The following is a 16,677-nucleotide window of genomic DNA, read 5'->3' on the forward strand; positions in this document are numbered from 1 at the left end:
TCACCCTAGCCACAGGATGAATCCTTTTTAGTCATCATGCTTCTGTGGTCCAGCCTTTGGTGGGCTCATGCTCGAGGTTACTATGAGGTCCTTCTCAGGAACTTTCAGCTCCTGGACCGCCTACCCCTTCAGCTGACAGCCTGGAAACCAGGGGCTTCAGCTCCTTTTGCTGTCTTGACTTTGACCTTGAACTGCTCCTCCACTCACCCTGCACTCTACTTCCTCACCCCATGCCCCAGCTTTTCAGCTTCCAATTGGAGAGTTCATTTTCAAGTTAATGGCCTTCTCTCTCTTACGTCTGATTCTTGATTTTGCCTTCTTGGTGCTAAACTTTGGTTTCCCAGGACTTTTAATCACTTGATATTTACATACCTGTCACTTGCCTATCCATCCCATTTGGGGTCCCTGGTATCTCACGTTCAGTGAAGGTCAAGGGGCTATGATGCTCCCCACTGAGTCACTTGGGTTCTCAATCCAGATAAACTCAATCCAAACTTCTGTCTCTTCCATGGTATTATTCCATCTTCCAGCAGTTACTTTATTTTTGAATGAAGCATGGAGCACCGCTTTTGTACTAATCTGAGTTACTGACCTTGACACACTTCTGAGTAATAACTATTTGGAACTACTATCAATAATATGTCAGGGACTCATCTGTGGATTCAGATTTTGTATCCAGTACTTGTGTCATAGGAGAGAGAGACATGGATATATTTTAATGTAGCTACTTGCCAACAATTATTTATATTTTTGAATAGATAACATATCCACATGGTTCAAATATATATATGAATATATGTGTGTGTGTGTGTGTATATATATATATATATATATATATATATGTATATGGGGCTTCCCTGGTGGTTCAGTGGCAAAGAACTTGCCTGTCAATGCAGGAGACATGGGTTTGATCCCTGGGTTAGGAAGATCCCCTGGAGAAGGAAATGGCAACCTACTCCAGTATTCTTCCTGGAAAATCCCATGGACAGAGAAGCCTGGCAGACTACAGTCCATGGGATTGCAAAGAGTCAGACATGACTGAACGACTAGACAACAACTGTGTGTGTGTCTGTGTGTATGCTAAGGGAAACTGTCCATCTTATTTCTATCTCCTGTGAAACTAATTTCCCCAACCCCATCCCACAGGTGATTACTGTTCCATTAATTTCTTAGTGACAAATTGTATTATTATTCATAATTAGTTATCTCTCCTCCTAGTGAAAGGCTTATACAAGCCTGTCAACAAGTTTGGTCATGTAACTTATGGTACCCTTCCACAGGATATACATTTTTGTCCTGTTGCACTCAATAGTGGTCACGTGACTTGCTTGGCTAACAAAAAGTGGGCCAATGTATTATTTGGTTCACAACCTGCGTGGAAGATTTAACAGCCAGTTAATTCATGGTGCCTTGTCCTTTTCCCTCTGCCATGAAAACTGCGAAGTTCCCCAATGGTCTAACACCTTTGGTCTCACAGTGAGGGGGATATGGATAAGAGTTGCAACTAATCTTTAGTGGACATGAAGTGTGCACAATTTAAAAAATTTCTATATATTCCATTGAAATTTTAAAGTCATTTGTTACTGCAGTATAACATAGCCTATCCTGATAGTTATATTTAAGCATTTAATGAATGTGTAATCAGTGAATATAGATTCCCATTTTTCTTCTTTCTTCCATCAAAGATAGCTTGTTACATGCTCTACTGTACTTTGCTTTTTCACTTAGCTTGTGTCTTGGAGGTCTTTTCTTTTCTTTTTTTTAAGTTGTATAATATTATTTAATATTAAATAAATTATCTAACCAGTCTTCTAATATGAACATTTGGGTTGTTTCCAATCTTCTACTAATAATGCCACAATGAATAATCTTTTATATATAACACTTTTTAAGTGTGTAAATATATCTGTAGAATAAATCCCTGAGTGAAATTGCTAGGTTAAAGGGTATATGCAGTTTAAATTTTAACAATGTTGCCAAGTGTCCCTTTGCTAGGAAGTATATCACTATACCCTCCCTCTCATGGTGTATGAGAATGCTCTGTTCTCAAAACCTCAACAAAAGAGCATGCTGTCAAACTTTAGGATTTTTGCCAATCTAATAGGTGATAAATACTATCTTCAGTTCAGTTCAGTTCAGTCACTCAGTCGTGTCCGACTTTTTGCGACCCCATGAACCACAGCACGCCAGGCCACCCTGTCCATCACCAACTCCCGGAGTTCACTCAAACTCATGTCCATCGAGTCGGTGATGCCATCCAGCCATCTCATTCTCTGTCGTCCCCGTCTCTTCCCACCCCCAATCCCTCCCAGCATCAGAGTCTTTTCCAGTGACTCAACTCGTCGCATGAGGTGGCCAAAGTATTGGAGTTTCAGCTTTAGCATCAGTCCTTCCAATGAACACCCAGGATTGATCTCCTCTAGAATGGACTGGTTGGATCTCTTTGAAGACCAAGGGACTCTCAAGAGTCTTCTCCAGCACCACAGTTCAAAAGCATCAATTCTTCAGTGCTCAGCTTTCTTCACAGTCCAACTCTTACATCCATACATGACCACTGGAAAAACCATAGCCTTGACTAGATGGACCTTTGTTGGTAAAGTAATGTCTCTGCTTTTTAATATGCTATCTAGGTTGGTCATAACTTTCCTTCCAAGGAGTAAGCATCTTTTAATTTCATGGCTGCAATCAGTATCCGGTGTAGTTTTATTTTGCATTGCTCTTTCCATGAAGTAGATTCAGTATATTCTCAAGGGTTTAAGGGAAACATCTATTTTAGCTTTTCCCTGATATGACCTGGATATCTTCCCAAGAATTTCTCATTCTGTGTCTGGACCCCACTAGGATGTGGATGTCTCATGAGCACTGTAGAGCCATTGCACATGGCAACCCACTCCAGTATTCTTGCCTGGAATATTCCATGGTCAGGGGAACCTGGTGGGCTACAGACCATGGGGTTGCAAAGTTGGACACAACTGAGCACACACAACACACATGGTGGCCCCCTGCCAAAGATGCTCAATCTCTGTCTCTTTCAAGTATCATGCTAGTGTTTCATTGTTACGTTCTCCATAAAGCCTCCCTGGCTTCCCTCACTTATGCCCCCACTGGGTTCCTATAGTGCCCATGAAATGGTTTGTTGTTGTTTAGTCACTAAGTCGTGTCTGACTCTTTTGGGACCCCATGGACTGTAGCCCACCAGGCTCCTCTGTCCATGGGATTTCCCAGGCAGGAATACTGGAGTGCATTGCCATTTTCTTCTCCAGGGGAGCTTCCTGACCGAAGGATTGAACCTGCGACCCCTGCATTGTCAGGAGGATTCTTTACTACTGAGCCACTTGGGAAGCTCACATGAAATGGTAGTATAATTATAGTGCAGTGACCATGAGCTCACTGAGGACGGGAGCTGTGACTCTTATTCCTGAATCTTAGAACCTCATCCTGAGTGCCTAGAAGCCCCTGTTAGATGAATGAGTGTATGGTCTTCCAACCCATAATTTCAGTTCAGTTCAGTTCAGTTGCTCAGTCGTGTCCGACTCTTTGCGACCCCATGAATCACAGCACGCCAGGCCTCCCTGTCCATCACCAACTCCCGGAGTTCACTCAAACTCACGTCCATCGAGTTGGTGATGCCATCCAGCCATCTCATTCTCTGTCATCCCCTTCTCCTCCCACCCCCAATCCCTCCCAGCATCAGACTATTTTCCAGTGAGTCAACTCGTCGCATGAGGTGGCAAAAGGATTGGAGTTTCAGCTTTAGCATCAGTCCTTCCAGTGAACACCCAGGATTGATCTCCTTTAGAATGGACTGGTTGGATCTCCTTGCAGTCCAAGGGACTCTCAAGAGTCTTCTCCAGCACCACAGTTCAAAAGCATCAATTCTTCAGCACTCAGCTTTCTTCACAGTCCAACTCTCACATCCATACATGACCACGAGAAAAACCATAGCCTTGACTAGACGGACCTTGGTTGGCAAAGTAATGTCTCTGCTTTTTAATATGCTCTCTAGGTTGGTCATAACTTTCCTTCCAAGGAGTAAGCGTCTTTTAATTTCCTGGCTGCAATCAGCATCTGCAGTGATTTTGGAGCCCCCAAAAATAAAGTCTGACACTGTTTCCACTGGTTCCCCATCTACTTCCCATGAAGTGATGGGACCGGATGCCATGATCTTCGTTTTCTGAATGTTGAGCTTTAAGCCAACCTCTTCACTCTCCTCTTTCACTTTCATCAAGAGGCTTTTTAGTTCCTCTTCACTTTCTGCCATAAAGGTGGTGTCATCTGTATATCTGAGGTTATTGATATTTCTCCCGGCAATCTTGAGTCCAGCTTGTGCTTCTTCCAGCCCAGCGTTCTTCATGATGTACTCTGCATAGAAGTTAAATAAGCAGGGTGACAATATACAGCCTTGACGTACTCCTTTTCCTATTTGGAACTAGTCTGTTGTTCCATGTCCAGTTCTAAATGTTGTATCCTGACCTGCATACAGGTTTCTCAAGAGGCAGGTCAGGTGGTCTGGGATTCCCATCTCTTTCAGAATGTTCCATAGTTTATTGTGAGCCACACAGTCAAAGGCTTTGGCATAGTCAATTCAGCAGAAATAGATGTTTTTCTGGAACTCTCTTGCTTTCTCCATGATCCAGCGGATGTTGGCAATTTGATCTCTGGTTCCTCTGCCTTTTCTAAAACCTGCTTGAACATCTGGGAGTTCACGGTTCACATATTGCTGAAGCCTGGCTTGGAGAATTTTGAGCATGACTTTACTAGCGTGTGAGATGAGTGCAATTGTGCGGTAGTTTGAGCATTCTTTGGCATTGCCTTTCTTTGGGATTGGAATGAAGACTGACCTTTTCCAGTCCTGTGGCCACTGCTGAGTTTTCCAAATTTGCTGGCATATTGAGTTAAGCACTTTCATAGCATCATCTTTCAGGATTTGAAATAGCTCAATTGGAATTCCATCACCTCCACTAGCTTTGTTCGTAGTGATGCTTTCTAAGGCCCACTTGACTTCACATTCCAAGATGTCCAGCTCCAGTTGAGTGATCACGGCATCGTGATTATCTTCATCATGAAGATCTTTTTTGTATAGTTCTTCTGGGTATTCTTGCCACCTCTTTTTAATATCTTCTGCTTCTGTTAGGTCCATACCATTTCTGTCCTTTATCAAGCCCATCTTTGCATGAAATATTCCCTTGATATCTCTAATTTTCTTGAAAAGATCTCTTGTTTTTCTTATTCTGTTGTTTTCTTCTATTTCTTTGCATTGATCGCTGAGGAAGGCTTTCTTATCTCTCCTTGCTATTCTTTGGAACTCTGCATTCAGATGCTTATATCTTTCCTTTTCTCCTTTGCTTTTCACTTCTCTTCTTTTCACAGCTATTTGTAAGGCCTCCTCAGACAGCCATTTTGCTTTTTTGCATTTTTTTCCCATGGGGATGGTCTTGGTCCCTGTGTCCTGTACAATGTCACGAACCTCCGTCCAGAGTTCATCAGGCACTCTATCTATCAGATCTAGTCCCTTAAATCTATTTCTTACTTCCACTGTATAGTAATAAGGGATTTGATTGAGGTCATATCTGAATGGTCTAGTGGTTTTCCCTACTTTCTTCAATTTAAGTCTGAATTTGGCAATAAGGAGTTCACGATCTGAGCCACAGTCAGCCCCTGGTCTTGTTTTTGCTAACTGTATACAGCTTCTCCATCTTTGGCTGCAAAGAATATAATCAATCTGATTTCGGTGTTGACCATCTGGTGATGTCCATGTGTAGAGTCTTCTCTTGTGTTGTTGGAAGAGGGTGTTTGCTATGACCAGTGCATTCTCTTGACGAAATCTATTAGCCTTTGCCATGCTTCATCTCATGCTCCAAGGCCAAATTTGCCTGTTACTCCAGGTGTTTCTTGACTTCCTACTTTTGCATTCCAGTCCCCTATAATGAAAAGGACATCTTTTTTGGCTGTTAGTTCTAAAAGGTCTTGTAGGTCTTCATAGAACCGTTCAACTTCAGCTTCTTCAGGATTACTGGTTGGGGCACAGACTTGGATTACTGTAATATTGAATGGTTTGCCTTGGAAACGAACAGAAATCATTCTGTCGTTTTCAAGATTGCATCCAAGTACTGCATTTCGGACTCTTTTGTTGACCATGATGGCTACTCCATTTCTTCTAAGGGATTCCTGCCCACAGTAGTAGATAAAATGGTCATCTGAGTTAAATTCACCCACTGCAGTTCATTTTAGTTCACTGATTCCTAGAATGTCGACGTTCACTCTTGTCATCTCCTGTTTGACCACTTCCAATTTGCCTTGATTCATGGACCTAACATTAGAAAGCCTACCTCATTTCCCTTAGTGTGGGAGAAAAATAAAGTTTTAAGCACTAAGTGATAGAGTTTTGAAGTCATTTGCTATTGCAATTGTTTGATCCATTGGAAGAATTCAGCCCTTCCTTCCCAGGCATGAGTCATGTCTCCAAGGCTATGTGGTACTTTTGAAAGGTCATGGACTGTGTAGACTTTGTACCCCAGGTTCATAACAAGCTAGAGAATACAGCTTGGGACTATTCACTTCCCCTTTCTGGACTTCATTTCTTCATTGAAAATAATGGGGATATTAATATCTACCTGCCTGGAGCTTAAGTAAGATAATGTATGTAAGGTATCTAGCACTTAAAAAAAGGTACTCATTCTATATTAGCTTTTATCATAACTCTTAATACTGCAACTGAGGCTTTGCTATGCTGGTATCATTGCCTTCACTGTTCCTCTTTCCCTTTGATCCAGTTTTCTCGCATCCTCAAAGCCCTGAGCAGAGTCTCTTTGAGCTGTGACACGTGGTCCCAAGCACTGTTCCCTGTGTTGGATTTGGGAGCCTTCGGGAATATGCACAGCCTCTGGGTGATGCTACAGTAGGCCCCCGGCTGGCTTCTGTCTTGCTGTGGCTGACTCACTAGCTTAGAGTGCTCAGCTGTGGAGATGCCACACACTGGTGAATCATCAGTAGTTCTCAGTGTTTTACAAATCATCCACTTCTGATCTGAGCAGATTCAAGATCATTCTTCTAAATATACCACTTAAGTTTCTATGTTTTCCCCTGCCCTCATCTCTACAATCCCTGCTATATAGAAGTGTTCTGGTGCTTTTGCTGTCTGTCTCCTTCCCCAGCAGATTGCAAGCACCTCCAGGGCAGGGTCAGCTGACTTTTTCAGCATCACCACAAGGTCCAGTACACGATAAGCATGAAACAAGATGATGTCCCCTGCAGAAAAGGCTGACTTCTAAGGCTTGCATGAGGGCTGCATAGGAAAATCAAGCAGTGCTTCCAGAGGAATGGACTGGCAGCAACCCGTGGCCTCAGCATCAGCAGGAGGCATTCCCACTGCAGCCTCCTTGAGAGAGGATGGGTTAGGGAATGTGTTGGATCTCTAATGAGTACACAGTTCTGGCTTCCAGAGCATCCCAAAGACTGCCACAGGGCAGGCGCTGGCCTAGCCACCAACACATTTTCTTACAAAATCAATAAAATCCTCTGCTAGAGTAGGTTTTGTTTGTATGCTTGTGTTGTCTTTTGTGGCATGACTAAAGGTCAGGCACTGGTGCTACAGGACACAGAATGGTATTGGCATTGCCACAGGGGCAGGAGATGGCTTCTTGGGAATCAGCACTCACTCAGCCTGGAAAGCTGGTCCGTAGCCAGTGGTTCCTTTTTTCGAAGCTAGGAGTGATTACACAGATGGCCTTTGCAGAACGGTCAGCTGTCCTGGAGGGTCAGGCTGGGACATCAGTGAAGTCCCTGCCCAAAGCCCTGGCCTGTTCTTGGGGAACAGACTGGCCTTGGCACTGTGGGCATGTTACCCTTCCCTTGGGCACCTGCCAGCTTTTCTGTGCTGGGCCAGAGGAAGATTCACCACAATAGAGGCTATTCTGTTACAAATATCACCCAGAGTTACTTTTCAAAAGAAGCTGGGGCAGCAGCAATGCCAACTGCAAGGTCAATCCAGCAGGAGAAGGGAACTGATTTGTTCAGAGCCTATTTATCAGGTTTTCTAGGGGAGGTTTGTATCTATACCTCATCTATATGAATATCTTTGCTATATCTTATATATAAATATATGTAAGAATATATATTTACTGTTCAATTCTTACATTGCTACACAATGATATTAAGTCCATTTTACACTTGAGGGAATTGGGGTTTAAAGGATTAAAGTACCTTGCCCAAGGTCACCCTGCTCAGAAATATCCATACTGTGCTTTGAATCTAGAAGTGTTTTGTCCCAAAGTTGTTCTTCTTTCCCACACTTCCACACTAGAGATGACAAATTGGCAGGGATGAGGCTATGAAAATCAAAAGCAGATTTTCCTCAGGAATGTGGTGAATCCACTGTGTCTTGTATGGATACATAACAGCAACCACCTTGGCCATTTACTCACTCCAGACAAGCTGGTGAAACATCCAGAAATGCACATTTTCCAGAGGAAAACAAGGGAGAAGAGGAACCACCCTGGGTCCATGTGAGTGATCAAGATATTTCCTTGGTTCGTGGGAGGCTCTGGCTTTTTTGGACTAGCCAGAAAGGAAGGAGGAGGCTGGGCAGCAGTAGAGAAAACTCTGTGCATGTGTGCTTGGTTGCTTCAGTCACGTCTGAAACTCTGCGATCTCATGGACCATAGCCTGCCAGGCTCCTGTGTCCATGGGATTCTCCAGGCAAGAATACTGGAGTGGGTTGTCATGCCCTTCTCCAGGGGATCTTCCCAACCCAGGGATTAGACCTGAGTCTCCTGCTGTCTCCTGCATTGCAGGCAGATTCTTTATCCTTGAGCCACCAGGGAAGCCCAGAGAAAACACTAGTCGTTACTCAAAAACAAAATAAGGGATAAAAGAGGGAATACAGGTAGGAAGCAATTTTAATCATTTTTAAGAATGTCTTCTAATCTGGGCTGTGTGGAGGAAAAAACCTAGACTTATTTTGGATGAGTCCCTGAGCCCCAATCTCCTTATATCTGAAATGGGGTCATAATATTTAATTTGTTGTGAGAAGTAGGGATAATGAACCTAAAATAGCCCTCAGTGGGTACACCGTAAGTCGTATGTGTTATCATTAACTTTTCATACACGATCTAGTTCTTGCCTGCTGCGTCCCAAGGATGGAATAGGATCATTTGCAGTGGCTGGTTCTGAGCAGGTGGTATCCTAAAAAATGTCGGATTAGCCTTCTCCACCCCCAACAGCTATGGGTGCCACTGAATTTAGCACTTCCTCTTTCACAGGATACAATCACTAGGTAGGAATCGCTATGGTTCTTAATTTATATTTCTGAGAATGTGTGGTTTTTAAGTGCAGTTGATTTGTTCTGCAGTGCATGGAGTCCTGACACTGTAGCCCCAGGATGGTCCAGAGCAGAAAAGATCCACCCAGAGGCAGGGAGCGAATCCAGAGTCAGAGAAGGGACACATTCAGGATCTACTGGAGGACAGATTTCTGCATCACTGGCTTGACAAAACACTGAGAGAACAATATACACAGGAGATCAAGGATCAAACCCCAGGCTCTGCCTGTGAGAATACCCGTGTGAAATGGGCCACGAGGGCCTTGCCTGGGCCAGTTGCCATGAAACTGACCAGTGGAAAGCTGGCCTTTGCAATTCACGTGGTCTTGTGAGTTTCCATCAATGACAGGTGATTAGCTGTGTATCCAGAGCACCTGAGTGTGTGTTTGCATGCATGTTAAACAGTGTTCTGGAAAGTCATTCTTTACATTGTCCATGTACTCCTCCCATCATCTCCCGCTGACCCAGGTTCTGAACCCCGCACCTGTCCAGACCATGTTCCCTTGCATGGATGGAGCCCTTCAATGACTGCTTGTTGCCAAAAAAAAAAAAAAAAAAAAAAGACATTAACAAGGCCCCATGATGTGGCCTCTGCCTACCTCTCTGGTCTCTTTCTAGCTTTCCTCCTGCAATTTTGGCACTTGTAACACTGACCTTCCACCTAGAGTGACCTCCCTGCCTTCTCCCCCACCACCCCCTGCCTTTTTCCCGGTTGGTTCTCACTCATCCTTAACAATGTGCTCCGACCGAATTTGCCTGAGGAGTTGAATTCCTCCAAGGAGCCTTCCCTCACTGCCCGTGCCCCAGGTTCTGAGGAGCTGTCTGGGTTCACACTCTGGCTCTGCTCTTGACTCATTCCGAGATCCCTGGAAACTTTCTCTTCCAGGTCTCCATTCCTCTTGTGCAAAATGGGAATATTCATGGTACAATTCTTTTTATCACAGGGTTACCTGGGGCTTAAGGGAGTTAAATCCATAAAGCTTTTAGAACCGTGCCTGGCACCTGAGAGACCCTCAGTGAATGTTGGCGCTTGTAAATTATAGGTATCTGCTTGGACCACTGAGTTTCCCAAAGACAGTAAACTTGGACCATTCACTTCTGTGTCCCTCTACTCCGCGCAGAACTGAACTCTGTGGCTGTCCATGGAATGTTTGCTGAAGTGACTGCTACGGAAAGAGAAGCATGATGTACCCAGACCACTGGTTCCTTCAAGGCCAGCCTTATCACAGCCCCACAAGCAGTTGGCCACTAAGAACATAAACAAGAGGCTCCTCTGTTGGAGGGGTGACTCCTTGGGCTCTGGCTGGGGACAGGAAGGCAGGGCAGATGGGAAGCAGTGGGAAACCTCTGCTCTGGTCACTGCCTCCTTGGGAAAACTTCTCAGGGCTTTCTTGTGTTCCCAGAGGCAGAGGGAGGGCCACCCTGACTCCCAGAGAGGAGGCCAAGGGACTGTCTGCTTCCACTAGGATCCACTATGATGGCGCACAGGCCGTGATGATGTTCACTTTGCTCAGGACCCTGAGGCCTGAGGCTAGCATGTGCTCCCTGATCCAGGTGAGATGGGAGTCCCTGGGATCACTTTAGTTATATCATGCATGGATGATAAAAATCGTAATCTGCTAGTATTCTCTCTGATGGGACACATTGCCTGGAGCCCAATCTGGGCTTCAACTTAATAATGGAGGACCCAATGACCTCAGCATCTGCTTTCTAATCCCAGCCCACACCAGGATGACCTTCTGTGCTAATTCATACTGTCCATGGTCCAAACTTTTAATTCTACCATTTTTTGTATTTCTGAAAGGTATGCTTGCATGATCCCTCAGTTCCTTTGGGCAAATAAACAACAAAGCAGCTCACCACCAAGGTAAACAGTGAAATATAACAATTCCCTTCAGGTAGACATTGAATGTGTGCCTGTTTTTGTGCATTGAAGTGATTATCCTCAGGCTTCATCAAGGAATTTCAGGAGATGGCACAAAGTCTGTTGTGTGTCATGGTCATGATTCTCCCCACTGTGGCCACACCTTCACCGTGGCACCGTCTCTGTGTCACGTGGCAAGGAACGACTCGGCTTCCAGGAGTGCCCTGGTGCTGGGCGCCTCCCCCTCACAAAGCACCATCTGACCGGGGACTAGGCTGGCTCTTTCCTTACCTTTATTCCTTGGCCCAGACTTTCCAGGGAATTGATATCCAGCCCTTCCTTGCAGGCCTGCAGGCAGGAAATCACCTTCTGACTGTCCATTTTGCCAGGGCGGATGGTGAGACTGGCCAGGCTGCCGTGGAAGAATTGAGCAAAGCGTGGCTTGGTGACTTCTCCTCCTAAAAGATAAAGAAGCACCATTATCTGCCCTGTGGAGATTGGGCAGGCAACATTGCTTCATGGTGCCATCTGGCCACGGAGCCAAGGATACAGTGGTTGTGTCCCTTAAACCTGAGTTTTTCCTTCCAAGTGGAGAGTGCAGAGTTGTGAACACAGAATGTCCAGAGGATGTTATTGGCTGCCAAGATTTTGGCACTCCACAGCTGCACCTATTTAGGATTCTGGAATTCTTGAATTTAAAACATTTACTGTCAGAGGCACAGAATGTTTTAAAACAGCAGTCCCCAAGCTTTCTGGCACCAGGGACCAGTTTCGTGGAAGACAATATTTTGATGGACCGGAAGAGGGGGATGGTTTCAGGATGATTCAAGCACGTTAAATTTATTGTGCACTTTATTGTTATTGCATCAGCTCCACCTTGGATCATCAGGCATTAGATTCTCGGAGACTGGGGACCTGTTTTAGAAGACAGAAAGTGCATACAGAGTAAAAGCAGGGGAGAGGGAATCTACCAGTGATGAAAGACGTGCTGTGTGCCTGGCTGTCTGCTGGGGACTTCATCAGGGTGAGCCTGCAAAGAAGAATCATTGTTTCCAAATGACAGATAAGGAGCCCTGGGACTCAGAAAGCTAGAAGGACTTGCCCCAGGACATATAGCTAAATGCTGGAGCTGGTACTCTGGTTCTGGTCTGTGTGACTGCAGAGCTGGCATCTGCTACCCTGTGTTCATTTCACTGAGAGGCTGGCTTGCGATTGACGGGTCCTAGAACCCTGAGTCCCTGGGCTCTGATTCTCACAGAGTTGATTTCATATCTGCTCAAATCCAAGTTCTCTGTCTTATAGGGGCTTCCTTGATTCTGTTCTACCTCTGTCCTTCTTCCCCTCACCTATGTCCTTCTACTCTCTGTGCCTGGGCTAGCTCTTCAGCTGGGGAAATTGTTCAGTGTGGCTTGTGTTGCAAAGGCAGCCGGAAGCTGCCTCCTCCTATTCTCTCCCTCATTTCCCAAAGTCCCTTAACGTTAATGCCCCTTTAGGTCCAGTGGAAGCCTCACCTCCTCCAGGAGCCCCTTCCCACCACTGACTTCATTGAGCACAAACACTGTTCCATCCGGGGGCAGCTGACATCAACAATCTGAGCTTTGATCTTGTACTTCAGTTCGTTCAGGGAGGTAGCCAAACGTGAAGGAAAGATGGATCTGGGCAGAACTCTAGCTTTGCCAATTCCCTGCAGGAGGTTCTGAAGCCTTTCTGAGCCTGCACTCACCTGTAGGGGACACTGCTGGCTTTTGCCTCCGGGTTCTCCTGTGCTGCCTCAGTGGCCCCCTCATCAGTTTCTCTAGCACCTGGAGGGCAGGTTTCTGGAAGGTTCTTCCAGAGCAACACCACAGTGACTTCTCTGCCCATGAGCGAGTGATGCTGTGTCAGCAAAGTCTGGACCTCAGCCTGGGTGGCAGAGGACTCTCCACTGGGGTCCCTGACTCAGTCTTACGGGAGTGGGCATCCTGATACTTGCATTCCTATAGTCTTCAGAGTTCTCTCTTAGCAGCTAATCCTTCATTATTCTAGTGGTCTGTTACAGTCAGTGAGTTTTTATATTTTCTTGTTGAAATTACTGTGTGGTTTCTCTCTTCTGATTGGGTCCAGAATGACACGCCCTCTATGTTCGCACACATACTTTTGATCTCACCCATTCCTCCCCACACTGAGATACCACCTCCAAAGTGCTCAGGTCAGGAAGATCCCACTGGTTTTCCAAGGTCCCTCAAGGTCCCTGCTCACCTTGCCTTCTCCCTGCCCTGAGCCTTGGAACACAGAGAGTTAATTTCAGTGCACCTCTAAGGACTCAGCGTTGTTAGTTAATATACGTGTTTCGTGTCTTCAAGAGCCTGTAAGGGGTGGTTGTCAATTTTGGCTGCACATTCAGTCATCTGGGGAATCTTTAAAAGAATAAAGGGAGTCTGGTGCTGTATCCCACCCTCAGAGGTTATGACCTTTTTCATAGACGTATAGTTGACTTACAATGTCATGTTAGTTTCCAGTGTGCAGCACAGAGACCCAGTTATATATATATATACATGTTCCTTTTCAAGTTCTTTTCCCTTGTAGCTTATTACAAAATATTGAGTATAGTCCCCTTTGCAATACAGTAGGTCCTTGTTGTTTATTTTATATATCAGTTCAGTTCAGTTCAGTTGCTCAGTCGTGTCCGACTCTTTGCGACCCCATGAATCACAGCAGGCCAGGCCTCCCTGTCCATCACCAACTCCCAGAGTTCACTCAAACTCATGTCCATCGAGTCGGTGATGCCATCCAACCACCTCATTCTCTGTCGTCCCCGTCTCCTCCCACCCCCAATCCCTCCCAGCATCAGACTCTTTTCCAGTGAGTCAACTCGTCGCATGAGGTGGCCGAAGTATTGGAGTTTCAGCTTTAGTATCAGACCTTCCAATGAACACCCAGGATTGATCTCCTTTAGAATGGGCTGGTTGGATCTCCTTGCAGTCCAAGGGACTCTCAAGAGTCTTCTCCAGCACCACAGTTCAAAAGCATCAATTCTTCGGTGATCAGCTTTCTTCACAGTCCAACTCTCACATCCATACATGACCACTGGAAAAACCATAGCCTTGACTAGACGGACCTTGGTTGGCAAAGTAATGTCTCTGCTTTTTAATATGCTGTCTAGGTTGGTCATAACTTTCCTTCCCAGGAGTAAGTGTCTATAGTAGTTCAGTTCAGTTCAGTTCAGTTCTGTCGCTCAGTCATGTCTGACTCTCCGCGACCCCATGAATCACAGCACGCCAGTATATGTTAATCCCAACCTCCTAAATTATCCCTCCCCCGCAATTCTCTTTCCCCTTTGGTAACCATGTTTGCTTCCTATGTCTATGAGTCTCTTTCTCTTTTGTAAATAAGCTTATTTGTATCTTTTTTTAGGTTGCACATATAAACAATATTATATTTGTCTTTCTCTGACTTCCTTCACTTAGTGTGATATCTCTAAGTCCACCCATGTTGCTGCAAAGTGGCATTATTTCATTCTTTTTGTGGCTGAGTAATATTCCATTATATATGTGTGTGTGTGTTTGTTCAGTTCTTCAGTCATGTTCAACTCTTTGCGTCCTTATGACTGTAGCCCACCAGGCTTCTCTGTCTAGGGAATTTTCCATGGCAAGAATACTATAGCAGGTTGCCATTTCCTGTTCCAGGGGATCTTCCTGACTTAGGGATCTGGACTGTGTCTCCTGTGTCTTCTGCATTGGCAGGTGGATTCACAGTCATATATATACATATATATATGTATGTATATATAACATTATATTAATATATGTGTATTTATATACATACCTCACCTTCTTTATCCATTCATCTGTCTATCTCCTTTAAGTGAATCAATCATAAAGTCAGGGTTCAGAGCCACTGGGCTATAAGCTTCTTGAAGCCAGGCTTCTGCTTACTCCTAAGTGATCTCTCTCCTTTATGCCACCTGAAGGCTTACTCTTGCCCATCCTCACACATTGCTAGAATTTATTTAAGTCTGTCTCCTGGTTGGAAGGGAGCAGTCACGCACGATTCACTGTAATGAAGACAACACTGGGCAGGCAGCAGGGGAACTGAGGACCGTTGTAGGCACTTTGTACACGTTGCCTCATTTCTCCCTCTCAACAACATGAGCCCCTGTCCCGGTGTCACTGGGCCTCCTACATGCTGTCTGGCACACAGTGGACGCTTCCTAATTGTTGGCTGGGCTGAAGGAGAACCTCCAGCAGAGTAGCACCTGTGGCATCTCTCCAGCATCCACCTCACTCCTGTCCTCTTGCGATGGCAGCAGTGAGGTTTGGGGGTTGACTCGAATTCCAGGGATGGACTCTATTTATTCAAAGCTAATTGTGTGTGTATATATATATATATATATATGTAACTTTGAATTCATCTGCCAGTGCGGGAGGCACAGGTTAGAGCCCTGAGTCAGGAAGATCCTCTATTTAGTCAAAGCTGGGTTTCCCTTATAGCTCAGCTGGTAAAGAATCTGCCTGCAATGCAGGACACCTGGATTCGATCCCTGGGTTGGGAAGATCCCCTGGGAAAGGGAAAAGCTACCCACTTCAGTATTCTGGCCTAGAGAATTCCATGGACTGTATAGTCCATGGGGTTGCAAAGAGTCAGTCATGACTAGGCAACTTTCACTTTCACTTTCAATCAGGCTGTTTTGTCTCCATTGCTCCAGTGACTGAATCAGGCATGGACTTGGGATTAGCCATACCAGGTGAAGCCAATCAGCACCTGGCATCCAAAAAGCCAAAGAGGTTGGTCTAGGGATAATCAGGAGATCAAGCTTAAGCCAATGAGATGAGCAGAGAAGCTGGCTGGCAGCCTCTGGGATAAGAGCTTCCATCTTCTCTGTAGAAGGTTTCTGGAACCCACTCTTGCCCTCTTTCCCTGGGGATCATTCTGTGAAGATAGAAGGCTGAGAGTGGCTGCAGCCATCCTGCAAGCAGACCAGGGACAACTAAGGCAATGCCTGGAGCAGGGGCAGAGCCAGGAGGGTACAGCAGGCTGAGCGAATCCTGAGCAGACCTCCTCACTGCTTTACTGCAGGATGTCTTCAGCTGTGGGAGCTGAGCATCCATCTCTAAGGGTTTAATCTGTTTTGATTCACGCTACCCAGAACATCTTCACGTTGGAAATGAATGGACAAGGCTCTATCGAAGTGCTCCGTCCATAGGTTTGACTTTGAGAGATGACCTGAGGGGATATCTCAGGCCATGGCTTTGGGTGTGGGGGAGCCAGTCTGGGGGTCTTTGGGTTTAGGCCCCTGAGGCCTTCATGGTTAAGGCTCCCCTCACAGCCATTAGCATGCTCCTTCCCTACTGAAAGAACACGTCTGTTACCTTGCAGGAAGAAGGGTATGAGCCTGGATCTGATCGGTAGGCTGCCACACTCCAGGGCATCCAGGTGGTTATCTCTTCCCTGCCTTGTCTCCCACTTAGAGCAGCAGATCCAACAACAAGTCTCAATGACTAGGCATGAACTCTGT

At 45.5% G+C, this 16,677-nt stretch overlaps 1 protein-coding gene across 1 annotated transcript in view; it reads right to left on the bottom strand.

Moving 5' to 3' along the window:
• The window catches only part of CLSTN2 (calsyntenin 2), a 721,779-nt gene that overhangs the window by 18,191 nt on the left and 686,911 nt on the right, over positions 1-16,677 (bottom strand). Inside the window, exon 10 of the mRNA XM_088840256.1 lies at positions 11,475-11,641. Coding sequence (XP_088696382.1) covers positions 11,475-11,641 — 167 coding nt within the window. The remainder of the gene's footprint in view (positions 1-11,474; positions 11,642-16,677) is intronic.

Source organism: Moschus berezovskii, chromosome 1 (genome assembly GCF_049115385.1).
Source record: "Moschus berezovskii isolate FMDL1 chromosome 1, NW_MosBer_1.0, whole genome shotgun sequence".
Classification (NCBI taxonomy): Eukaryota; Metazoa; Chordata; class Mammalia; order Artiodactyla; family Moschidae; genus Moschus; species Moschus berezovskii.